The sequence below is a fragment of the Corvus brachyrhynchos genome, unplaced genomic scaffold (assembly GCF_000691975.1).
Source record: "Corvus brachyrhynchos isolate BGI_N302 unplaced genomic scaffold, ASM69197v1 scaffold66, whole genome shotgun sequence".
In the NCBI taxonomy this organism is placed as follows: Eukaryota; Metazoa; Chordata; class Aves; order Passeriformes; family Corvidae; genus Corvus; species Corvus brachyrhynchos.
Window position 1 is genome coordinate 3440230 of NW_008238440.1, and position 11752 is coordinate 3451981.

An 11752-nucleotide genomic window follows, 5' to 3' on the forward strand; every position below is an offset into this window, starting at 1 on the left:
CAGAGCTTTCAAGGGGTGCTGGTTTCCAGAGTAATTTGCAATCCTGATTCACATAAGGATTACCTAGTGCACATAAAACTTTCACAAAATCTTCAGAATACTGTAGCCTTCACTATTTGTAGCAAAAGCTCCAAAAGATAATTAGGTTTCTTCTTTTCTTGCACTGATTAACTTCTGTGCAACCAACACACTGCTGTGATACCCTGATTGAGGATTTTTGTGTCACTGACTCCCTCTGAAAGCTGCAGGAGCAAGGAGCCTGACCCGTGGTTACTTTTCAGTAATTCCTGTGTTCACAAACACATGTTCAAGGAGAGACTTTTTTTAATGATGTCTTAATAGTTTTGTGCTTCAAAGCCCAGAACAACAAATAAAGAAGCTGTGTGAAATTATGCTAACCAGTAGCAAAACAAAATTTACCTGAATGTACCATGGTAATTTCTGTGGTAGTTGCAAAGTAACAATATAATACCAGGAAACTGCATAGAGCAAGGTGCAGCCAGACACATACAAAAAAGCACAATAAAAATGTGGAACTCAAAAAGCCCAAACAAAACATAAAACCCCCCAAAAATGTCATTTTGGTGATACTTTCTCATTGACTGTCTTGCAGGATATTCCAGATATAAACTCAAGAGAATGGAATCTGTATTTATGATTGCAAGTTGGCTATAAATAATTTTGGGTTATCAAGAGGAAAGATATCCATAAGAAGCAATAGAAAAAGAGGAAAATTAGCATTTGTGTGAGAGCAACGAGTAAGAGAACAGAGAATGACTAAACAGGGCTGTTCCTTTCTCTTCCCATGCAGGGCAGCAATGGAACATGAGGGGAGAACAGCAGAGGTGCTGAAACTTTGCCCCCTACTTTGCAGACACTTCAGTTTCAAAATTTTTCTGAGCAGTTCTCTACCTGTTGTTTTCCTAGTAAGTGCACATTACAGAAACCATTGTGGTTTTATCTGAACCAATGGGTTAAATCTTGATCTGTTACATCAGTGAGAACTTTGGGGCAAAAGCCAGGGATGATTTTCACCACTATGCTGAAAACATGCCCTGAAACAGGCTCTCTGTACAACACCACGACTCAGAGAAAGAGATCAGGAGCTTTTGTTACTACGATGACCATAAGCTTTGATCTGTGACCTCAAAAACACTTTCACAGCATAATCTCTAGTGGGCCACCAAAAGGCTATGTCTTTTCTCTAGATGAAAAAGATCGTTAGTAACAGATAATTTAAAAGGCTGACATTCAGCTTGGAAATTACTGAAGAAAAACAACTTAATATTTCTGCTTAGGTGTAAGATTCTTACCCTGCTTGAAGACCAGACTGATTTTTTACACAAGCAGTTTTTCCATTTATACTGTGACTTTGAGGTACACTGTCTGTTTGCAGCTCAGTAACTGAACATGGATTATTCCTCTGTTCAGTTTGTCTGGTAGAAGCTGCATCCATAGTGTTCACTGTTTCATTTTTTTGTGGAGCAGAAGTTGCAGATGGAGCAAGAACCTGATTATTCAACTTTGAGGTCAATTGTGGACAACAGACTTCTTTATGTGTTCTTTCTGTGTGCATCTTTGGATCAGCAGGATTCACTTCATGGGATTCTAATGCTTCAGAATTGGCTACTGAAGATTCATCTACAAGTATTTCTCCTTGCACTCTTCCCTGTATTGAAAAAATATTGGTTAGTGACTATGTGAGCTCTGTAAAAATCCTAAATAAATCTAGTAACAGGATTAACTAGATAGTGTAACTCTGAGGGTAAAGCAAATTCCAGAGAAGCTTCAGAAAACCCCCATACCGAGCTGAGAGCCAACAAGACAGCAATGCCACTGAAGGTGCTGAAGGGGTACTTACTAAGTGGTAATTTCAGACTGCAACAATGAATTTGCTACTAATGCAAGGCACTGCTAGAACTTAAAATCCATCTAAATAACTCATAAACTTGCTGTTCCAAACCCACAGATATTTAGCAGCTATAAAGCACAAGGGAAATATGAAACAGTTTTATCTCAGCTTATGTTCACATTCTCCTTTATCATCTATCCCACCCCAGCTGTACAACCCTGAGCATTTCATGCATGCAAATATTAAAGTTATAGGTTTGAATGTCCAGCAATTAAAAATAAACTCATTTTCTTCTTTTTCTGTCTTGTAAAAAATCTGGTTTTACAATGAAATAGAATACTTCATAAAATAGAGATGCCCCCATTCTCTGCACACCTGTAACTCGGCCTGATCTACAATAATGATAAAAGTTGCAGGTTGCAGTTTCATACAAATCCAATGTTTTTCCTGGTGTTTTTGCTCACATTGAAATTATCTTAAAGGTTTACTTTCTCTTTCTTGCTAAACTCCGGAAAGATGTGATTAGTTTTATCCTATTTTGGTAAATAGGCCAACCTCATCATGCTCTTTTTCCATCAAGTTTATTCTGTGTAAAATTTCTTTTGCTTTCTTCCAGTAGTCTTGTAGACATCTTTTTCTGACTTGCACACCCAACTCTTCTGCATTGTTCACATTTAATGAGTTATCATATGATTTCAGAGACAACTGCTCAGCTTTAAAATATAAACATTAATATTTAAAATTTTATCAATTAACATCTCAAAAAGTATTTATCATATTTTAGTGGGTGACAGCCCCAATAATTTAATGCAAAATAACAATTTTAGTAAAACTTAAATTTATATATAAATGTTAACACACTTCAAATATAAGCTGCAGTTACAAGAGGTGAGCTTGTAATTACAGTTACTATAAACTGTTTGCACAATGATGCTGTGGAAAAAATACTTTTTCATTGATTTAAACCTAACCCTATAGGTTTTTAACCAGTATGAGTCTCTGCTTTTTCAAAAAGCAGTTCCATATTAATGGACACTACAAATCCCCACACCCTCTCAATCTTACACAAAACTCTCAGTTATGCTTTCAGCACAAAAGTGTAGATACAGGTTTGTTTTTTACTAAATAGGAATTGAATACCTTCCATGCTCTAGTGATTAGAAGAAAAGGTATCTCTGTTTCATTGGTAGTATTGTACAAATAATTAATAAAAGCTTAGTGTACCTTAAAATAAGGGTGTATTTCAAAAGAAGGGTGTACTTCAAAAAGAAAGATCAGGATTTCTTAATACTGGAAATGAATGTAGTCACAGTGATTTCAGGCTTGATTGTCTCTGGTTTATTTGCTCTCTCTAGTGGTACATCCCCAGGAGGAGAGCATCCATGGGGTGTTCAATGACAATGTTAGTATTTTCCACAAAATTTCTAGACAGGAAAGCTTTTAAGAACTAGCCCTACATGGAGAGGTTTCACAAATGCATTATTGCAACATCACTGGAATTTTTACTTCTCTTTTTTCTGCCTAAGACAGTTCTTCATTGCAAATAGGCAACTTTCTCTGCAGAAAACAAACATCTTTTGGAGTACACAGAATTACAAAGCTGCCACAGTTAAAATCACTTAGGGAATCAGCAGAACACAGAGATGGAAATAATCACTGTCATTTTTAAAGCAAAAACAGCAAGCTTACTCATTTGTTTGCAGTTCTGCAGCACAAAAGTAGCAGCTTTGATGAGTTCCTCGTCCTGAGATTCTGTCAATACCTGAATCATAAGTGGCAGACCATTGTTCTGGAGCAGTTCACACTGGTTTTCTTCTACAACAGGACATGGTAAAGGAAAATAGGCTGGTTTCAGCCTCAGACACCTTAACCTCACAGTAATTTTAAGAGCTAATAGTAGCAACTTTCCATAAGTTTCTGTAGAAAAAGAGATTTGCATTACAGACCTGAGCCTGCTGCAATGACCCAGCAGGAGAGCTTTACACCACACAGGATGATTTGACAAGAACTCAAATTTCTGTAAGAAAACTGAAGGATGACTGAGACATTATATGATGGAGTTCCAAGCTCGCTTAATTGTGGCCTAAAACATTCGAATTATGACTTCTCTTCCTCCATTACCTGCTCCTGGAGTAGATAATGCTACATTTCTGTAAGCCCTGAGATGTAGAAATATCAAAACTTTAAAGTTTATAATTAGCAAAACTCTAATAAAATTAGTAGTTTAATCCTGGTCTAGACAATCTGTCCCTCATTTACTATGTAATTAGCTAATTTTTTTAAATTGTGATCTCATTTGCATATGTATTCATAAAACTGATAACTTGCTAAAAATAGTTTTCTTGTTTAAACTTAATTCTAAAAAGAAAGTATTTTTATTTTGACAGCGTTGACATTTTAAGAGAAGCTTTTATTCTGTTGGTTTAATCATTTTTCTATTCAAAAGACATTTTCCATTAAGCCTTGTTTCAATTAATTCTTCATGAAAAAATGTCTTTTAAAATAAATTTATGACCTATTGAGCTAATTATTGCACATTATTGGCACTCAGAGGATGAAAATTAATCAGAATTTTTGAACATAATCCCCTTTTCTTGTTTATCTGAACATACATGAGAAAAAAACAGTAATACAAATGAACTTCCCTTTCTATTTGCCTGTACTACCATAAAATACCAACTGAAGTGCTATATTTTTGGTATGCTTGATATGCCTAAGAAATGCTTGGGCAAGCCCTAAGGAACATGACAAAAAACCATTTCAGGGCTACCTACTGCTTATGTGACTTCAAAACCAATGCTCTTACATGGCTTTTACAAATATTACTGGCCTTGTAAGCAGTGGACAGAAGCTGTATGCACCAAGGACCATGAAAAGAGAGCTCAGGACAACTCATTTGCTCTGTCTGGATTGCAGCAGTTTTCAGGTCTGGGTTAATTGTTCCCTGTGATCCCTACGCTCAGCTCTGAGTTCTTGCATATTAGTCTACTTTTTCAAAGCTATTAAAGACACTTGCTACTAAAAAGCTTTAAAATGTAAAGATGGAACATTATAAAAAACTTTTTTTTCCAAATATTAACGTTATTTAATAGAAGTCTCCCTCGCGTTCCAGTCTTGATGAAGTGACACCACTGGAGGAGTCGGTGTATGAAAACTTAGGAGAAGCTGACAGAAAGAAAAAAGAAAAAGCAAATCTTACCACAAACTTCAGTACAGTGTCCAATTGTTAGAATAATACTGATTTTTTCTCCTGTGCTCAGTGTCTCATTGGACAGCAGCTTCAGCAGCTCTGACACAGTGTGATACTTTGCCAAGACAACACCCACAGCAGCTGTGTGTTAAAACAATTGGAAGGAAAAGAAACTAGATACTAAGCGTGTAGGAATCATCCAAGTATAAAATGCTGGGTTTTGAGGAAACTCTAGAGACCCCCCCAAAGCCTTGGACCTGCTCAGCCCTGTCCTGCTCTGCCTTTCACTTTAACACTTCAGATTACCACATCCCTCCTGTGCTGCTCCCAAATCCAACCCTGCCCTTCCTCCCAGCTCCACGGAGATGTGGTAGAAGATAATGATAAACAAGGGCTTTTCACTGTGCAAGTTTTGGAGATCTCTGCTGAGCTTCTCCACATCCTTTATCAGCTCCAGTATAGGGCCAGAAAGAGTTGAATAAGCTTTGACACAGAGTATCTGCCACAAAAAGAAGGGCAAGCCCTTCCTGAAACTGGGAACATCCATGCTGAGGCCTAATCCTGTCACACACGAACTGACTTGAAACTGCACTCAGAACTAGTGCAGGGTTATGCTTTTAAACTTTTGTGAACTTCCATTTCAAGCTCTTATGGCAGAAGTGGCAGGTACACAAACGATGGCCACAGCACAGATTTGTCAGGAACACAGGTTTCTCCAAACCTTCTGATGGAATACACAAGACCTCAGTGGGAGAGCACTACCCAGCCAGCAAATCAGAGCAGATGTGTGTTCTGCAGAAATACCACATTTGTTCAGCTCCACCTCTGAGTTACTAAAGCTTCCTACAGCTACACAATTTATTATTCAGGCACAGGCCTAACTCCAGGATCCAAACTGACTGCCATGCCCAGTGCTCAGCTTTACCTACCCAAAACTAGCTCTAGCATCTTACTTTTAATTTTCAGTAGGGTTTAAATTTCACTGTGTTTATTTTAGCAATAATGGGAAAGTAATCCACCTCAGATGAACTGAATCACTCCCCATTTACACCTTTGAATTCTAAAAAAATCTGCAACATCCACTGGGATGTATATAACTTAACTGCCTTTAAGCATCCATTTATAAAACTCTTCCACCAACACGAGACTTTAAAAATTGCATTTTAGAATTATCATAGATAAAAAATGTCTTTTCACTCACAGTTATTAGCAATGCAGGCATCCAGAGTCTTTGTTACTACCACTGCAAGTTTCATGCTCGAGTGACTCAAACAGGAATCATGCATAAGCTCAAGGAGAACTTTGGCTAATGTATCCAATCCTCCAATAGAAACAAAATATTTCTGTACGTATGCTTAGTGAAAAACAGAAAAAATGTGATTTAAGCAATACAGTTTGCAAATTATTTTAGCATTTTACCAAGTAAGTTTATCACAGTTTTTCTGTCATTACATTTCTTGTACGACAGAAGCTGGATATATATTAATCTCAAGAAATGTAGTAACTGCATATAAAATAGTTACAGGAAACAGTGACCCCAATATGCGCATACAAATGGCAAACATCGTGCCTGAGTTCTACCTAAGTCACTGTTTCCAGTCATGTAATAATGACTTTTATTTTGAAATACTTTTAATCAAAACAGCTTCCAAATAGTTTTTACTGACCTTGTGAAATGCAACCAGTTTGTGGCTATTTGTGGACTTAAGCACAGTGCAGTCTAAGTAAAGATGGTGGAATACAGTTGTCAAAGTTGGAAGAACAGTAAGTGACTTTGTAGAGATTGACAAGAAAGAAAAAACCATTTAACTCTCTAATTAAACTTACTTTTAACAAATGCAAAACTGTGTAAAGCTTGAGGTGCACTTACAGTTATTTGCAACTGTGAGACCAAGAAATGAACAAATGGGACGAACTATCTCAGGCTCTGTGCAACTCTCGAGCCACTCTTTGGCATAGGGAAAAACTGAGCAGCAAATGTTTTGATTATCTTCTGGAAAAATAGAAACAAAGGACCCCAAATCAAAATGTAATGAAATGAAATTTCAGCTGAACAGTAAAAATGAAACCAAAGTATTACCAGTTTCAAGAATAACTTTAAACTTCTTTCACAATTTTTAGGGAAAACGTACCATTCTGGGGATTGTTCACACAGGCACAGAGAGTGCTGCACACTGAAGACCAGAGCTGATAGCAGGGATCAGTATTTTCATCTGACAGATTCTTCTCAGAGGTGGGGAGAGTTGTTCTGTTAAGGACAATGCAAACAAGTCCCAAAGAGTCAAGGCAACATAACTGCTAACCAGTCTATTATCTGTCTGTGGTTACCTGAATAACTGCAGCAGCAGGCTGATGCAGCCTGTATCTCTGACATAGGTTTGCCCATTTTCTAAAAGAGAACACACACAAGACTCCAGAGACAAATGCAAATGCAGACAAAATCTTAACATCAAGTTTAATTTACATACATACATTCCCTTTACCAAGTACGTATCCTCCCCAGAAGAAATACAAAATCATATCAACATACTGGGAAAAACACCTTTCTATGGTTTTTCTATACACTCTCAGAAACTACGGCTTTGCATTTGCAAACTGTATTTTTAGAACTAAACCACGTTCTGCTGTTTAAGGAAATCCCAGTGAGCAATGACCTACTTAGACAATTCAGGTTCAGTTACATGCAAACATTCATCTTTATAAATTAAATTTACCAAAACATTACTTATCAAATGTTCCAAATTTTGTACTGAAGATTGGCAAATAGAAAAAGAGTGTTGTTGTAACACAGAAAAGAACCCAACTTACTGTTATTTGAAACCAGTACTAAGATGACGTAAACAGACATTCTTTTCAAGTTCACACCAGAATCCTTTTTAATTAAAAATAAAATGAGGTCTTCAAACAATTCAGAAGTACACAAAGTCTGTTGACAATACACTGAAAATAGAAAGTGAAAACCATTAAGTCCTAAAGTAAGCCACTCATAATCCTAAACTATTAAGTCTCAGTTGTGGCCTGTATGTGGCGAGTGGAGACAAGGCAGGACTACGAAGTGAGGGTTCCCCCTGCAGTGAGTTCTACACTAATCAGGACCCTGGCAAGCTTTGGAACAATCTAGGAGTCATTTAGCACTTGCTGCTGAGGGAGAGGGGGAGTACGGGTGTGTCTGGTAATTTAAAGACATCCTTTGTGCACGAATCAACAAGGCATTGATCAAATTTGGGGATGGACAGTGGAACTGGGGCACCTTTATTGCCCCTTGCTCCAACTGACAATCTTGTAGTCTCGTTTTGTGAGACCAAAAAAAAAAAAAGGGAGACAAAGCACAACCACTAGTAATGATGGGGCCAAACGCACTCAGAAATACAAAAAATATTATTTTTATTACCATTACTCTCTATAATAATCCCCAATGTAAATAAAGCTGCTTTCTTTACTATGCAATGAACACTCGACTTGGCAAGGTCATTTATAAACATCAAACCACCAATTTCTCGAAAGTATTCACTTGCTTCACCTACAAGAGAAAAAAAGAACAAAAACTTTTGCTTTTGCTTCTCTGCAAAACAAAAGGCTTCTAAGACTTTACAACATCTCAAACCTTATATCCTTTAGACAACACTTTTACAGTGCTCATCAGTTTCTTAACATACATGGTGAACATAAATGAGTGCATTGTTTCTAAGGAAAAGCATTTCTTACTGTTTTGTTGACAAATGGAATAGATAGTGATCAAAGCCTCTTTCTGAGACACAGGGCAGTCCATCTGATATTTAAGGCATTCAAGCAGTAAGTTCAGATCTGTTTTCACATCTAGGAGCAAACACAAAACACTTCATTAAAATTGTTATATTTGCTATATATTAATCTATTCAGTATTAGAATAAACCTGTCCAAAATGTAGTATGTGCATGTATTTTTAAAAAGGGGGGGAAAGTGAGCCAAAATGGAGCTACATCACTTCTGTTCACCCACAAACAACAAACACACCTAGCCTAGAAATATTTCTGTCCACAGTTTGTTATTTGAGCATGATTTCCTTTGTTAGGAAATATTCTAATATTTCTGGCCTTTAATTATTAGTTAACTGTTAAGTGTGATGTAAGCTACTAAATATTAAATTCACAATTGCAAGGTGCATTAAGTGTAAATAATACACAACAATTAAAATATTCAGAGTGCAAATAGAGTTGAAAATCTATAGAGTAGTAAGGGAAGAGTCCAACAGCACAAGGCTGCTCCATGGTACTAAGTTACAAGAGACATAAATCATGCACCACAGCAGCAGAGCCCTCAATCAGGTGGTTAGAGAGGCAACACAAAGTATTCTCTGGGCACCTACATACAACCCTAGGTGGGTAAACAAACTTGGAAAATCTGTTTCTTAGTCTTTGGGGTATCATAAAAAGACTTTTTTGATAATTATTTGCAATAGTACACAGCAGGTATTGGATATTGTAAACCCTTGTAAGATTTGGGGCTTCTGAAAGTTAAAATACAATAAAAATGTGGATAAATACTAGCAAATTAAAAAAAAAAAAAGTGACTTTGTGGTGGTGTGCTTTACTACTTGTAAGTAATTGGATTTACCCTTTATATATCCAATACAGTATCCAAAATTTGGCAAGAAGAACATTTTCCCAACAGCACACCACCCCATGACAGGCCTATCACAGTCTACTAAAACTTTGTAAAATTGATGCAGATTATAATGACAAATTATATTAGATATCTTACCACACTGATTTTTCTGCACATTTTGAGTGTTCATTTTTGCTTTATCTCTGTTCTTGTTCTACAACAGCAAGGAAAAAGTGTTTTCAGTTCTGTTCAGTTTAGCAGTTTTTATAGTGTCTGCAGAATAAATGACATCATTTTTCTAAAATGCACTCTTCCCAGTTTTCTGCCTTTACTCTGTCATCTGACACACACATACAGTTTAATGTATTCTTGCATGGCAAAGTTCTCCTTTGGAAATAGAGTATTTTAGAATAACCCTGCATTTGCAACTACTGCGTTATCATCTTTTGAAAGTGGACACTCTGCAGGAATCAGGTAATTCCATGTTCCCACTGAGGGACACTTGTTAATGTCCCTGTCAGTAAAGGATATCCCCTGCTCTGTGTCACTGATCACAACAAAGCTGAGCCAATTTTCCTTACAATAGAGGCCAACTTTGCCATCAGCCAACATGTGGCACTCAAGTAATGTTACTTAGGGGGTGAACACTATAAAACACTCAGCCTTCTGCTGCTCAAGGAGCCACTAAACCATCAGTGTTGTTCTAGTGGTACCGAACAAACCAAAGGCAATGAGCACAGAGACATATTCCTTACACTAAGAATTTATTTTAATTCACCAAAGACATTGCCACATTACACGAACCACGTAACCCACAAAACCCCACATCACTGATTCTTCGCAAACCCACTGTGGCAGCCTCTGAGAGCTGAGCAGCAGTGACACTTGGAGGCAGAAGGATGGTCCCTCAAACATACCCCAAGTCCCAAACACAAAAGGTTGATGCAAGCATCACAGTAACCTATTACTCAATTTCTCAAAAAATTACTTAGCTCCAGGTAGAAACTTTAAATCAGTGGTGAATCCAGCTTAATAATGGATTAGCTTTCCTTCTCAAAGTGGAGCAAAGGCTGGAAGCAGTATCAGTGTCATCTTAATGAAGACAGACAGCCCTGCTTTCTGTTTAGTTACTGATTGTCCCCATTCCTTTGCTGCTTCCATTAGAGAGGGAGAATTTAGAGAGTTCATCTCCCTTTAACTTTTCAGAAGTGATAATAGACATGCATTTCATTTTCCTGCAAATCCAACCCTGCCACAACAGGGAAAAGCATGCAAGCCTTCTTCACCTCTTTTTGTCCTACTGCTACAACCCCACCAGCCTAAGAGAAAACAAAAACCACCCTAACAAAAGGAGGGCTGTAAAAATGAGTTCGCTCTGGAGCTAATTGCATTTCAGAAGAGTTTAATTTAATACGTGTCTATACAATTATACAATATAGGAAGCACAAGGGGTTAAAACCGTATGTATACAAGGACACATCTGGACCTTACCTGGATCTTTTACTTTTGCAGCCTACACGAAACAGTATTTATACACCAGCCTACGTTAATTAGACGCAAATAGCTCACCTCTGTTGGTGCATCACAGGGCAAGGTGGAAAGACAAGCAACTATATTTGCTTCAACAAACATCTGGCAAATGTTGCATATAAAACAGATTACCTCTTCTCCGTCAGTTATGGAAAATAACCCAGTAACATCCCTTCAAACCTCAAAAACCACTCCTGGAGAAGTGTAGATCTGTCAGTGTGTGTGTTCAGCAGCACTAGAGCACACGGCTGGCACGGTCAGTAGACCAGCCAGCCTCGGTGGGATTTATTCTTTGAAACCCAGGGACCAAATCCCAAAGAAGGGGGAAGTCCGGATTGCTGGCGTCCTGTGGAAATCAAACCCCACAGCAGCAGCTGAGGCCGTGAGGACGCTGTGCTGTGGAACAGGACTTGGGGGTGTTCTGGCCTATTTCAGCTCCCTCCCACCCCTCCTCTCTCAGATGAGCTCTGTGTGTGATTTACAGCTCATTATTCGAGCTCCACTTTGAAGTCTTAACAACCACTCCAGATCAGCCCAAATATAAATAGGAAAGAACAGAGAAAAAAATACTTTTAAAGGGAGGGGAGGAGGGGCGG

The 11752-nt window shown here is 37.8% G+C and overlaps 1 protein-coding gene across 4 annotated transcripts in view; it reads right to left on the bottom strand.

Moving 5' to 3' along the window:
• Positions 1-11597, bottom strand: part of TERB1 (telomere repeat binding bouquet formation protein 1) — a 19777-nt gene extending 8180 nt beyond the window's left edge. For all 4 annotated transcript variants that reach the window (XM_017736604.1, XM_017736603.1, XM_017736601.1 and 1 more), the window contains exons 1-12: positions 9783-11597; positions 8748-8858; positions 8434-8562; positions 7851-7982; positions 7371-7431; positions 7175-7290; positions 6913-7035; positions 6244-6396; positions 5052-5183; positions 3542-3667; positions 2408-2565; positions 1314-1669 (exon numbers count right to left, since the gene is read on the bottom strand). In XM_017736604.1, the coding sequence (XP_017592093.1) occupies positions 1314-1669; positions 2408-2565; positions 3542-3667; positions 5052-5183; positions 6244-6396; positions 6913-7035; positions 7175-7290; positions 7371-7431; positions 7851-7982; positions 8434-8562; positions 8748-8858; positions 9783-9816 (1631 nt within the window). In that variant the 5' untranslated portion in view covers positions 9817-11597. The remainder of the gene's footprint in view (positions 1-1313; positions 1670-2407; positions 2566-3541; positions 3668-5051; positions 5184-6243; positions 6397-6912; positions 7036-7174; positions 7291-7370; positions 7432-7850; positions 7983-8433; positions 8563-8747; positions 8859-9782) is intronic.
• Positions 11598-11752: the final 155 nt, after the last annotated feature.